Source organism: Rhynchophorus ferrugineus, unplaced genomic scaffold (assembly GCF_030347505.1).
Source record: "Rhynchophorus ferrugineus isolate W39M unplaced genomic scaffold, kcgeb_rfMv2 rfM8, whole genome shotgun sequence".
NCBI classification, from domain to species: Eukaryota; Metazoa; Arthropoda; class Insecta; order Coleoptera; family Curculionidae; genus Rhynchophorus; species Rhynchophorus ferrugineus.
Genome location: NW_027472587.1, coordinates 25,799,832 through 25,814,932, shown reverse-complemented (window position 1 = coordinate 25,814,932; position 15,101 = coordinate 25,799,832). Strand labels below are relative to the sequence as shown.

The following is a 15,101-nucleotide window of genomic DNA, read 5'->3' as shown; positions in this document are numbered from 1 at the left end:
CACTTCATATCTCAATCATTCCACAAACAACAACTCAGCTCAAGTTCCTCTGAAAACGCGCTTGTTCGCGAGCTGGTCGACATGCTGGGAGCTTAGCACCGCGTCACCGCCAAGCTCCCCCCCTTTTCCAGGCTCAAACGACCTCATCCGTCGCTACAGTCATAACTTTTGCCCACATACAACAGTACCCAGTTGTATGTTAACTTAGGTTTGCGAATCAATAGAATCGCCGGGCCCTCGTGCCCAATAACGGCTGCCCGATCAACGGGTGCCATATCCCCAAATTTAATGCAGTAGCAGTAGTGATCCACAGGGGTCAACTGTGAGGCGGTTTCGGTTTAGTGTATTGGTAAGCCCAGAGGCAGTCCCACATAACCCGGTCCAACTTGTCACTCCAGGGCAAGTCTCCGCGACCAGGTATGCGTCATGCATTCCACCGCCTGGTTTTTAGGCCAGAACAAAAAAATCGTTGCAATAACTAAATAAAAATAAACAAAAACCTTATTTAACCTATATACTGCACGTATTTTATATTCTACCATATATACACAATTTAGCTTAATACTTACCTAAACTTATTTATCTATTTACAATAGTACTACCAACTGATCGGATAAAAATCGGGTTAAAAATATAACATAAGATTATATAGATAGGATAAAAAAGCAAACATTAATTTCAATATATTAAATTAATAATTTTTTTAATATAAGTCTCCTTTTTACCTACGTAACTAGGGGTTCATCTGGATCGGACCTACAGTGTAACGTGGGCTCCGAACCATTGTCGTCGGTTTAAGCCTATCGACTAGCGAGTGACCAACTTAGAAATGATCCCAGAATAAATCCAGTCTTACCCAGCCTGGTTACTGGCGTCACTGGGATTATTCTCCTTATCGGATTTTGCACTCGTGACTAGTACAATCACAAATATTAAACAATCACATACGGAATTCGAATCCGCGACTATCGCAACAGTAGATGAACCGTCCTGTCGCCTTTACCACTGCGCCACCAAAAAATATGTTTAATTACAAAGAATTTATTTTTATATCAAAACCCATTGGAGTGTTAGCTTTTATGGAAAGAATCTATTAATTATATTAAACATTGGACAAAGATTGTTCCCTTATACGAGTATAGTTTGAATACATTTTGTTTTATATACATTTTATTTTAGGCGAACAAGCATTTTTAATTGTCCAAAAAAGACGGAATTATATTTGTACAATAACATATTTCTATAATAAATAAATTTATCATCAGAAATTGATCTAAACATAACCAGTGATACTCAGCTAACCTTTCGATAAATTTGAAAATACGTTTAACTTCAAAGAACTCATTTTTACATTAAAAGTCATTGGAGGGTTAGCTTTTACAGAAAGAATCCATAAATAAAGTTAAACGTTGGACGAGCATTGTAGCCTCATATGTTCTCTAAACGAAAACAACTTCGACTGAAATTATATCAAATATATTGGCTCATCGGGCGCAAATCCAAGTTATCATTAGATAACAAGGTGTTGCTGTATGACTCTATACTCAAGCCTATTTGGTCATATGGAATCCAACTATGGGGTACCGTTAGCAAATCTAATATATCCATCATTCAACGGTTCCAAAATAAAGTATTGCGGGTCATTGTTGATGCTCCGTACTATATTTCAAATAAAGTGATACAACGCGATATTCCTCTAGAACCTATAACGAGTGTAATTCAACGTGTTTGTGTGAAGTACTTCGAAAAAGTGTCAGTGCATCCCAATGTACTCGCTAATCAGCTAAATATGCGACGTGATAGTGAAGTGCGTAGACTAAAACGTTTAACACCACCTGATCTGATTACTGGACACATATGTAGACTTTAGAATAAGCTTTAGAATAAGACTAATTAATTAGAATAATCTTTTATACAGAAGATCGGTTAATGAAGTGATTTTCTGCATGGCATGTAAATATAATATAGGCATAAGAAATACTTATTGCCTATAGGGCAGATTGTGGAATCACAAAGAGTTAAAAAAATGTTACAATCATTTTTTAAAGCTATTGGTAAGCAACTTTTAATTGACAACCTTTCGGTAATTTTAAAAATATGTTTAATTAAACATAACTCATTTATACATACAAGGGATTAGAGTGTCGATTTTTGCCTCATATGAGTATAGTTAGTATAGAACATTGTAGCCTCATATGAGTATAGTTACAATAAATTTATATTTCGCTTTATAGGCGAAGAAGCATCTTTTAGTTGGCCAAATCATATTGGTAAAATAATATTTTCCTAATAATAAACATATTTATAATCAGAGATTGATATAAACTTAATGAAATGAAAATCGGCTAACTTTTCATCTCATTTTCACATTAAAAGTTATGGGAGTGTTGGATTAATTCTTTTTTAAAACAATCGGTAGGCAGTTTTTGTTTGTTTTTTAATTAACAATAGAATTGACGCATAAACGTCTCGTTTTACTTGACCTTCCCCTACTTTTATTATCACATGAATTCCTACTTACCACTGTCCATTTTCGACGATCTCTCTAAAGGCACACAATCACAATTCGGACGTGAAGAGGGGAAAAATCCGCCAAAAATAACCTAAGACACTAACCGATGAAGTGCCCTGACCGTGACAACGACACTTCGTCGACCAATTTTACACTTTCCCAAGCGAAACCGTGCGTTCGTCCAGATAAAATCGTCGCATTCCCGCGTCAAACCGCCCAGAAAAGATTTCCGACTCCTCTCGGCCACCTTTTTTGTTTATTAATGACGCCTACCGGGACCAATTTTTCGGCTGGTGCGTACGCTTCACGCTCAAGTCGCGCTGACCATTTGAGTGGAACTTTTACGGTCTCTCGCCGCGGTATTAATGTTTGGCAATTGTCGAACGACGGCCACGCCCTCCGGTAGGAGCAAAATGGATGGCAGTGGCCAATGGAGCAAGACGTGGGGCGGAGACTGGGCCCGATTAGTCGCCGTTCGAGTTGTCGATGGGCGAGGCCCTGTCCTTTTTCAGGATTGGGCGTTTTATTGGTCGGAAGGAGTTTTTCCATTCCGCCAAATTTATTTGCCTTTAGTGCAATGACCCGTAGTTATTAATGTGCCGGTTTTAATTTGATTTTTAATTAAAAAAAGCTGCTTGCACATCTTCAAAATAGGGAACTAGGCTTTTAAATACATCGATAAATCAAAATTCATAACTCTGGATAATTTAACCAAAGAACTGTTAACCTTTGGTTCCATAATAAGTTAAGGAATGTTTTAGGGAGTTTGGTAATATGATATCAAGGAGTTTTCTGTTGCCTGCAACTGAGTACATTCAAAACAGATAAAACAGAACAGCTGAATTCTACTGAAATAAACTTTTTCTTGTGTATTATATAAGTCATTTTCAACACCTCTTATCGAAAGAACGTTGGTTTGAATTTTCAGCATTTCGAAACAAGTGCCAAGCTGCATTGACGTGAAGAAATGTCGCTATTTTTGATACGCAAAGAGGAGGTATTCGTTAAACTGTAGACTCCAAGCAACAAAAATACAGAAATGTATGAAAAACTATCAAATACAAAATATATATATATATATATATATATATATATATATATATATATATATATATATATATATATACCAAACAAAACGTGCTGTGTGAAAAGGGTTTTGAAAAATATGATAAATCGAAACGGTTGTAGTTGGTACGGTCGCGATCCGGTACGGCTGTTGATATCTTCGGGCCCTACAGATACAGTTGCTTTGGCACTTGAATGTGGTCCATCGACGACGTTGAAAACAAGCTATTTTTCGGACAGGGCTCCCGTAATCGACGCTGTGGGAGGATCGTTTGTTCGACGACGTGGTAGCTTATTTTCTTCGACGACGAGACCTTAGCAATTCTGGTACTTCGGCGAAGACATGACGAGTCTACGGTGACTGCAATCGGTACCTAGCTTCTGGAGCTGCTCTGTAACTAATCCGTAGTTACATACGTTACAGTAATTCAGAAAAGACAAATAACGACGGTATGCGACCGAAGCTGCTCAAAGCCTTTAAAATCAAAATGCCTGCCATTATGACGGAGACGGCGAGCGAAGGAAGACATTATGATTTAAACATAGCGCCGAAAGAAATGTTTAGCCGAGACGCTGATGATTAAACAGTGATGTAAAAATATCTATGAGTTCAAAAGATTGTGAAAGAAAATTTTGACAAAAAATTAATTGGAAATAATGAAATGAATAGGAATAAAATGAAAAGGAATATTGAAGGTAAAATCGAAAAAGAATCGAATTAAAAATATTTAAAATTTTGAAACAGAAAATATAACGGCCACGTAAAAAACACCATGTTCCAAGTACCCTCCATTCACGAGTCCAAACCCAATTTTGCGAAAGATCACGTCGGGTTCACCAATTTAGGGTAAATGATGTGGCTCGGTGAATGGAGGTAAAACGAAATGAAACAGTGGTGTTTACATTATGTGACCGTTATTTATTGGCTATATAAAAAAATGTGAAAAATACAAATGATAAAAAGGACGGCAGCGGTGTTACCTGGAGACGAGGCTTGGGCAATCGATGGCGGCACGTCTAAACCAAACGAGGGTTGAGCACTGATTGAGCGAAATACCCTTCAATCACATCCCAGATAAACGTCTCGGGGGTGCCGCCAGCTATTCGTTGTCGGGTTCTAGTTGGCGCTGCTGGCACCCCGCCCGTGGTCAACATCTGGGATTATATTTCTGGGTATTTTGTAGACCGTTATTCCACGATGTAAAAATCGACATGCCTCAAGGTCGCTACAACTTTAATACACTTCCATGTTTACAATTTGTCAAATTTATTGGTCTTCATGTCAATGTCTAAATCAGTCAGTCAATTTCGTCAGTATCAATAAGTTATTTTTACAACCAAATTAGTTCATAACTGATACAAACACTAGGTTAACCACAGACATTCTAACAAAATTGTTCATCAACATTCTTCAATAAAATTATTACACGTTTTAATTAAAAATCAACTAACCAAATAGTTCATTTAAAAATGTCCTTCTTTCCTTCTTCAAACATGATTAATATTCAATCACTGATCTAATACCCAGTAGTAAACACGCAACATCCGAAAATGAACATAGAAAAAAATTATGAAACAGCAGACAACTTTTATTACCAGAAGTCTAACCCCAACGATCTACTTCTCTTGGATGCTACATCGTAATTACCGACCATACGGCAAAAAATTGATCGGCCATGGGTACACGATTATACCCGAAGAGCAATTACGATTATACACATAAAATTATACATATAAAGATTAAATATTGCTCAACAAGGATACAAGTAATGAAACCAAGATTTATAAATGGTTGAAACGAAAACAATTGACAATTGGGATTTAACAGAGCAACATCACCAAAAGTTACTAAAAGTGCTTGATGGGGTTTTGTTTAATGAAACCTAATGGATGTAGAAAACCTGAGTATTCCATGATTAACGTCTATATGCACTGAAATAGTCAATAATACTAAATGGACAACTGTTATTTTTAATTTTTGCGAATATATATCGCTGATAAAAATACAAGCACCTAATAATATACCCATAAATAATCTAATAGAGACTGATGGGTCAAACCAATATAATAAATAGATAACAAGCATAACTAAATAAAAATGCATGTTCGTTAAAAACATCATGTTAGACAAAAAGCAAAACAAATTAGAACCAAAATCAGACAACTATACTGGTTAGTCGGAAGATACTCTCAATCTGATCTAAAATCAAAGAGGTTGATTTATAAGACAATTATAAAGCCAATTTGGGCCTATAGGGTGCAAATATGGGATTGCACTAAAAATTCAAGTGAACTAGTAATCCGACACTGTCAAAACAAAGTTCTTCGATTGATTACCAATGCTTATCACTACGTAACCAACGAAGAACTGCACGATGACCTGTAAGTCAAATGGATTTGCGAAGTTATCCAAGATTTCGCCTTAAAATGAAAGAAGATTACTAAATCATACTATCGTGGAAGCAATACAACTGCTAAACAGCGCACAGCACGTCAGGAGATTGAAGCGAACCAAACCATACGAACTGATATAAAGTGTATACCGTTAGTGTAAACTAACATATAGTTTAAGTTATTATAATTTTATAATTGAGGAATATATATTGATGTATTTTCTCACACTCGTCTTGCTTGTGAATTAATCCAAGTACAAATGAAACGCAGTAATAAATTATTTTATAATTAAGATTGTACTAAGCGGATTTAATAAAGATGTTGTAGCGACCTTGAGGCATGTCGAATTTTACATCGTGGAATAACGGTCTACAAACTACCCAGAAATATAATCCCAGATGTTGAACACGGGCGGGGTGCCAGCAGCGCCAACTAGAACCCGACAACGAAGAGCTGGCGGCAACCCCGAGACGTTTATCTGGGATGTGATTGAAGGGTATTTCGGTCATTCAGTGCTCAACCCTCGTTTGGTTTAGACGTGCCACCATCGACTGCCCAAGCCTCGTCTCCAGGTAACACCGCTGCCGTCCTTTTTATCATTTGTATTTTTCACATCTTTTATATAGCCAATAAATAACGGTCACATAATGTAAACACCACTGTTTCATTTCGTTTTACCTCCATTCACCGAGCCACATCATTTACCCTAAAGTGTAAACTAACATATAGTTTAAGTTATTATAATTTTATAATTGAGGAATATATATTGATGTATTTTCTCACACTCGTCTTGCTTGTGAATTAATCCAAGTACAAATGAAACGCAGTAATAAATTATTTTATAATTAAGATTGTACTAAGCGGATTTAATAAAGATGTTGTAGCGACCTTGAGGCATGTCGAATTTTACATCGTGGAATAACGATTTACAAACTACCCAGAAATATAATCCCAGATGTTGAACACGGGCGGGGTGCCAGCAGCGCCAACTAGAACCCGACAACGAAGAGCTGGCGGCAACCCCGAGACGTTTATCTGGGATGTGATTGAAGGGTATTTCGGTCATTCAGTGTTCAACCCTCGTTTGGTTTAGACGTGCCACCATCGACTGCCCAAACCTCGTCTCCAGGTAACACCGCTGCCGTCCTTATTATCATTTGTATTTTTCACATTTTTTTATATTGCCAATAAATAACGGTCACATAATGTAAACACCACTGTTTCATTTCGTTTTACCTCCATTCACCGAGCCACATCATTTACCCTAAAGTGTAAACTAACATATAGTTTAAGTTATTATAATTTTATAATTGAGGAATATATATTGATGTATTTTCTCACACTCGTCTTGCTTGTGAATTAATCCAAGTACAAATGAAACGCAGTAATAAATTATTTTATAATTAAGATTGTACTAAGCGGATTTAATAAAGATGTTGTAACGACCTTGGGGCATGTCGAATTTTATATAGTGGAATAACGGTCTACAAAACTACCCAGAAATATAATCCCAGATGTTGAACACGGGCGGGGTGCCAGCAGCGCCAACTAGAACCCAACAACGAAGAGCTGGCGGCAACCCCGAGACGTTTATCTGGGATGTGATTGAAGGGTATTTCGGTCATTCAGTGTTCAACCCTCGTTTGGTTTAGACGTGCCACCATCGACTGCCCAAACCTCGTCTCCAGGTAACACCGCTGCCGTCCTTTTTATCATTTGTATTTTTCACATCTTTTATATAGCCAATAAATAACGGTCACATAATGTAAACACCACTGTTTCATTTCGTTTTACCTCCATTCACCGAGCCACATCATTTACACTAAATTGGTGACCCTGACGTGATCTTTCGCAAAATTGGGTTTGGACTCGTGAATGGAGGGTATGTGGAACATGGTGTATTTTACGTGGCCGTTATATTTTCTGTTTCAAAATTTTAAATATTTTTAATTCGATTCGTTTACGATTTTCCCTTCAATATTCCATTTCATTTTATTCCTATTCATTTCATTATTTCCAATTGATTTTTTGTCAAAATTTTCTTTCACAATCTTTTGAACTCATAGATATTTTTACATCACTGTTTAATCATCGGCGTCTCAGCTAAACATTTCTTTCGGCGCTATGTTTAAATCATAATGTCTTCCTTCGCTCGCCGTCTCCGTCATAATGGCAGACATTTTGATTTGAAAGGCTTTGGGCAGCTTCGGTCGGATACCGTCGTTATTTGTCTTTTCTGAATTACTGTAACGTATGTGACTACGGATTCACATACTGTCACATAATGTAAACACCACTGTTTCATTTCGTTTTACCTCCATTCACCGAGTCACATCATTTACCCTAAAGTGTAAACTAACATATAGTTTAATTTTATTATAATTTTATAATTGAGGAATACATATTGATGTATTTTCTCGCACTCGTCTTGTTTGTGAATTAATCCAAGTACAAATGAAACGTAGTAATAAATTATTTGATAATTAAGATTGTACTAAGCGTATCTAATAAAGATGTTATAAAAAAAATATTCGTTAAAAACAGAAAAAAATATATCTAAATGTGTTCGACCGCATTTAACAATTATCCGGGCTAAAATTAACCAGAATCACGTCCGAGGCCGCGTCCCTTAAATCCGTCTAACAAATATCGTCGCAAATTGCGCCCATCGAGACAGGGCAAAGAGAGATCGGACGAGACGGATGGGCCATAACGAAATCTACATCATTAGCCCGGTCAATGGGGCGCGTCTCTGCTCGGTTGGGGTATTTCGGTGTGCGCCACACTTACGGACCGAGTTAAAAATATATCCGCCGAGTTCGGAACGGTTGAAGGGGTATACGTGACCTGCCCGAGTGATATACGATGGTTCTCGTCCATTAACCGTCCGTTCTTGTCGTTTGCGAAGCTGCAATGAAAGAAGTGGATAGACGTCGCATTTAAGATGACAGTAAAAGACCTCGCCATCCATGACTATACAAGTTTCTATTGGCTAGGACTGCACATGCGCACTTGTTCTAATCTAGCCTGGAAGTTATCACAACTCGCGTCCTTTTGTACAACAGTCTTAGTTGTGTTTAGATGTCATTTTTAGGTTAATTTTGTGTTTACATTTTGTTGAGGTAATATAATATTTCATAGACAAAATGAGCAGCATGTAATGCGAAAATAAGTGTATAAATGTATGAATTATTAGTAAAATATTATCATTTTATAACGCTATAATTTATAGATATCCCACAAATGCAGACGATAAATATCATTAATAAAGACGATATATCCTATTTAATAAAAAAAACACATCAATTCAGTTAGAAGTCCTAATGAAATGATCACTATTGAATTAAAAATAAAGGAATGGAATGCAAATGAGAAAAATTTTGCATTTTTTTATAAAGGAGAAAGTAATATTAATATACATTTGTCTTATAATTGTGCTTTATGTGAGTATGGTTTTTGTTATAGGTGAAATGCATAGTGTTCTAAAAAAAGAAGATTTTACTATAGGTTTTATGAGTAGAATAATGGAGGAAAAATTGAAATGCATAGGTATGTGTGTCGCTGTTCAGAGTATAAGATAAAGAATACTCTGTGCAAGGATGTGCATTTGGTACGTATGTATGAGCATAAAATGGACACTAATTATTTTGCAGATAATGTAGTATGTACTCTAGGAGAGCAGTCAGTGATTAAATCGCAGGACAAAGAAGAAACTAGAAGAACCTTGCAAGAAAAATATATACAGGAGAAGCGTTAAAAACCAAACCAATGACATAAAATGACTTTGACAACAGACTTTTCAGTATAATTAATACCTTGAAATCAATCGATCAATAATCACAAAGCGAAATACTTAAGAATAAAGATGATTCAGAGACTTCAACAAAAAAGTGATAAAAAAGAGCTAAAAGGAAAACGAAAGAAGGAGACACAGCAATACTTTCCAGGACCCAAACGTAAAAAATTAAATATGTTTTAGTAAAAGTGCAATGTATTATTTCATTGTTTTTCTTACTTTTAGCAGTAAATATCAGTCAGGAATATTAATGAATACTTAGGAAAGGTCGATTATACCTACAGGGGCACCACCACATATAATAAAGAAGTATAGAAGCGAATAACCTGCCGTATTTTTTGCTATGGTTCCTTTAATTATATTCTTCTTTGTGTAATCTTTCGTCATTATTTATCTGCTTCGAGGAGTTCAAAGCTTCAAATACTATGTTATCAATTTCTTCCAACCACTTTCTATTAAAAACACCTTATATTTACACGATGCTCGAAATTCATGATACTTCGTTAGCTTTTAGCTTTGTTGTAGCTTTTTTCTTCTTTTGAAATATCTGTAAAATCAGAAAGATATAAGTATAACAACAGAAAACGTATACAAACGTGACCACATTTCATTCTTACCCTTACTATAATCTTCAAATAAGTTCTGTTTCCATATTATTTAATATATTTTAACATATTTTATTCATACCTTATACCAATATTTTCGCATGATATGCCGCTAATTTTGTGAATGAAATAATTATCTGACCTCAATAAAAAATGTAAATACAACATTAACCTAAAATGACCATATCCTATGTTCCATAACAATCTACAAAATTATAATATTACGAAATGATAATATTTTACTAATAATTCATACCTCATACATTTATTTTCGCATTATCTGCTGCTAATTTTGCCTATGAAATAATTATATTACCTCAACAAAATGTAAATACAAAATTAAGGTTAGGTTAGGATAGATTATAACAAATGCACATGTGCAGTCCTAGCCAATAAAAACTTGTATAGACATAGATGGCGAGGTCTTTTACTGTCGTCTTCATATTTATCGACAACGCTGGCTCTGTTTGATGACTGTAATCTATGATATGTTCGTCTTGACCTTCGAAGTCGTTCTTTAAGCATCAACTGGCGATGTTTAACAAATGAAACAGCACCCTAAACAGAGATCAGGTCGCCGATTAAATATCGAGGATGTGCAAAATAATATGAACTTCTGACATGTACATAATATAAATTATTTATTAATAAGTTGTTGAGTCAACATTTGTTTTTAAAACAGCTGCAGTTCTTCACGAATTAAATTTGTAGAGTGTCTGAATAGTTTCCAATAGAATGTTGTCCAATTGTTGTACCAAAACATCCGCCAATTGCTTCAATGATATTGGAGATGGAAATCCACTCCTCACTATTAGCTCTAAAAGTCCCCATAACGGTTCTATTATGTTAGAGTCTTGTGATTGTGCTGGTCGGAAAAGATGTTTAACGATATGCCTGTGTATTTGAGTGCGTTGTCATCTTGGAATATGGCACTGCTTGATAGCAATATACTAATCATAGTAAGAAACTCATCACTGGGGATGCCAAGATATTCATTCACAGTAAACCGGCCAGCAACGTGACTGAAAGGACCAGCTGAACACCATGATATTGCCGGCCAGATCATAACGCAACTTCCCGCGTGCTTAACTCCAGTAAGCAGGCAGTCCAGATGGTAGGCTTCTCTTGGGGTTCTCACTACATAAGCTCAGACGACACTAAAAATTGACACGGCCAAAATTTCATTCGTTTACACTCCACATGCGCACTTCAGAAATTTGTTTAAATCCGTCAGAACGCGAACAACTGACAGAACACCACCTGATTGAAGTAGTCACGTGATTCGAATAGTCACATCTTTTTTTATCATCATGTCCGAAGGCTATTAGGAAATCTGTACAATAATATCTTGCAGAATTAACCAACCCTAATAGATAGAATCAAAATAGAACTGGATAGAAAGCCATGACAAAGGTAATATTTAACAATTTTTATACTTAAATATGTTCATTATTCTACTCTAATTGTAGATATCGAAAATAGATTAAAATATAGCTAACATAAAATAATAATATGAAAATATATCCTTCGTTTCATAGCTTCTATTTACAAAATTAATATTATAAAATGATAATATTTTACTAATAATTCATGCCTTATACACTTATTTTCGCATTATGTGCCGCTAATTTTGCCTATGAAATAGTTATATTTCCTCAAGAAAATATAAATACAAAATTAACCTAAAAATAACTTCCAACCACAACTGTGGTAACAACAAGGCGTATATAGAAAAGGACGCGTAGATGCGAAAACTCTCAGGCTAGACAGAACAAGTGCGCATGTGCAGTTTTAGCCACTCGAAACTTGTGTAGGCACGGATGTATAGGTTTTTTATTGTCGTTTTACAAGCTCTCTCCTGGAGAGCTTTACGCAAGCGCATATATTTTGTTGTTTGTGTTTTGTAACTGTTGTTGAAAATTTTAGTTTAATATATATTTTTTTGTATATTTTTCCGCAACGGAGAAATTTAGCCTCATAATATTAAAAAGCTATAATCAAAGATACGTTACAATGATAGAGAAAGCGGTGGGAACTAATTTATAGATTAGCAAGCTAGCTATGAAAATTATCATTAATTTTTTATAAAATATTTCAAATTAAATACTAATCAAAATGCACACTTTAATAATTTAAAGTGTTGTAATTTTGTTAACCGAGTACGAGTTATTTGTACAAATAAGTACGAATAATTGAAAGTGTTGTAATTTTGTTAACAGAGTAAATACAAATTGGGAAACATTTAAAGACAAAAAGTCATATTCTGTTAGAAAATTCTATTGCAAATCTTTTTAAAAAAATGGAGTGAAAATCACCATATTTATAGAGAGATTGAAATATGTTTATAACAAGTCCATGGACCATATTTACATAAAAACATCTCTAGCGAGTCTATAAACCATAATTGTATATATAATTCATCTATTTCAAAGCAAAATCTTGCAGACAATCATACTTTGAACCTGAAACAAGTCTCCAGTCAATACATCAATATTTAAAAAAAAAAACAATAATTTATTTACCTATGCTTTTTATAAAAATATATTGTTGTTTGTTTCAGTCCTCCACCTTCAGAGTAATAGTCATTAGATCATTAGGGTGATATTGAAGTTAATGTTATATGTTTTGCTTATTCGATTCAGATAAATTTGATCTTTTCAAAATATCATTCTCCATTATTTTTACATTAGACACTGCAAAATTCTATCTAATCGTTTCTACCTTTCTATTATTCTAATTTAGCTTTCATTATCTTTGCCTCCACAAGTACTACCAATACTTCACCTATAGAATTAAAGTTAAACATTACTAAAATATATCATAATTGAAGTAAATGTCTAATTTTATCAGTTACTGCTACTATTATATTGTTACTACTATTTTTGATGGACAAACCTCATTAATGAACTGAATAACTAGCTGGTCTAAAACGAATGGGCGGTTAATTACAACAAAATATGTATAAGATAAATTGGGGGACCAAGGTACGTACAAACAGAATACGCTAAACTGAATGTAATGATGAATATTCTGCGCATGTACCAAATATTTGCGCTCATCCTTTCCCCACCTACAGTGTATAATCGGCCATTTTAAAATTAACGGTTGGTCAAACGTAAACAAATGTCTATACCTCAATAATGATATATTTTAGTAACAAGTTAATTTTTCTTTTATAGGTGCTAATAGTTGTCGAGGCAAAGCTGATGAAAGTTAAATTAGAAAAATCGAAAAAATTAGATAGGATTTTGCAGATGCAAGAGTAATGGAAAACGACACATTGAAAAGATCAAACATACAACATTAATCATCAATGAAACGATCTAATGACTACTACTGCGAAGGTGGAGGAGTGAAATAAACAAGAAAAAAAGAATATATTTTTATTAAAGAGCATAGGTAAATAAATTTTTGGTGTGTAAAAATAATGATGTATTGACTGCTGACTTCTTTCAGGTGAAAAGTACGATGGTGTGCAAGATGAAGATTTTACTTTGAGATAGATGGATTTCGTATATTACACATATATTAATAATATTAAAGAATATTAGATAATATCAAGGCTTTATGTTAATATAGTTTATAGACTTTGTCTAAAAATGTTTCAATATGACGTCTTTATGTAAATATGGTGCACGGACTTGATGTACACATGTCAATCATATATATATGATTAATATCAATATAATCTCTATATAAATATGGTCTTTTTCACTTCTTTTTAAAGATTTGTAATAAAATGTTCTAATAGAGCATATGTTTTTATTTTCAAATGGTTCCCAATTTTTATTTACTCTGTAAACAAAATTACAACACTCAATTATTAAAATGTACATTTTGATTAGCATTTAATTAAAAATATTTCATAAACATGAATGATAATTTACATATTACTATATTTACTAGTTATTAAACGAGTTCCCAGCATATTCTTTACTATTCTAACATGTTTGATTATTTTTTAATTTCATAGGGCTAAATTTTTCCGTTGCGGAACGGTACACAACGAAAAATATATTACAGTAACATTTTAAACACCTGTTACAAAACAAGGTATATGCGCTTGCGTAAAGTTTGCCACGAGAGCGCTTCTTCACCGAAACTATTAATTCAAATAAATGAAAATGCGCATGTGCTAAACTGAAATTACCTTCAGTTTACAGTATATCCTCGTACAAACTTACAAATAATTTTGCAACAATTATAAACGATAAATAGCTTAAATATAAAAAATCAAGAGGAAGCATGGATATTTTTAATTTAAAAAAATGGGCCGATCCCCGCGGTACTGCAATGCTGGGCCAACCCGTGACGGAAGCGGAGCAAGCCCCTAACCTTCCATCAAATTCCAAAAATCAGTTTAATATACTGGCTCCGCATGCGGAGCGTATCAGATATTAAGCTGATAAGAACAGATACTACACTTTGATCTTAGCCAAAAGGCCGAGAAGCGATAACTCTCCACTATATTGGAGGGATAATATACGAAAGGGAATGAACTCACACAGTAAAATAAATAAAGGCGAGCCCTCTAGGAAGAGGAATCGAAATAATCGTATGACACCTGAGCATTACTACCTGAGGAAATTATTGTATTCGTATTCTTATGGTGAGCTATACCAATTTTAAATCGTCGTGTCATCGGAAGCAATTAGCATTCACCATTAGAGTTCACTCACGTATTAACACTTTGCAAATCACACGAAGGGAATATCTTAGCAGCCTCTGA

General features: G+C 34.6%; 1 protein-coding gene and 1 non-coding gene across 2 annotated transcripts in view; both read right to left on the bottom strand.

Moving 5' to 3' along the window:
• Poxm (paired box pox-meso) overlaps positions 1 to 2,716 on the bottom strand; it is a 73,029-nt gene extending 70,313 nt beyond the window's left edge. The window contains exon 1 of the mRNA XM_076411140.1: positions 2,522 to 2,716. Within this exon, the coding sequence (XP_076267255.1) occupies positions 2,522 to 2,531 (10 nt within the window). The 5' untranslated portion in view covers positions 2,532 to 2,716. The remainder of the gene's footprint in view (positions 1 to 2,521) is intronic.
• Positions 2,717 to 14,635: 11,919 nt separating this feature from the next.
• Positions 14,636 to 14,827, bottom strand: LOC143201798 (U2 spliceosomal RNA). Its single transcript, XR_013007006.1, has one exon. It is a non-coding gene; the product is annotated as a U2 spliceosomal RNA (small nuclear RNA).
• Positions 14,828 to 15,101: the final 274 nt, after the last annotated feature.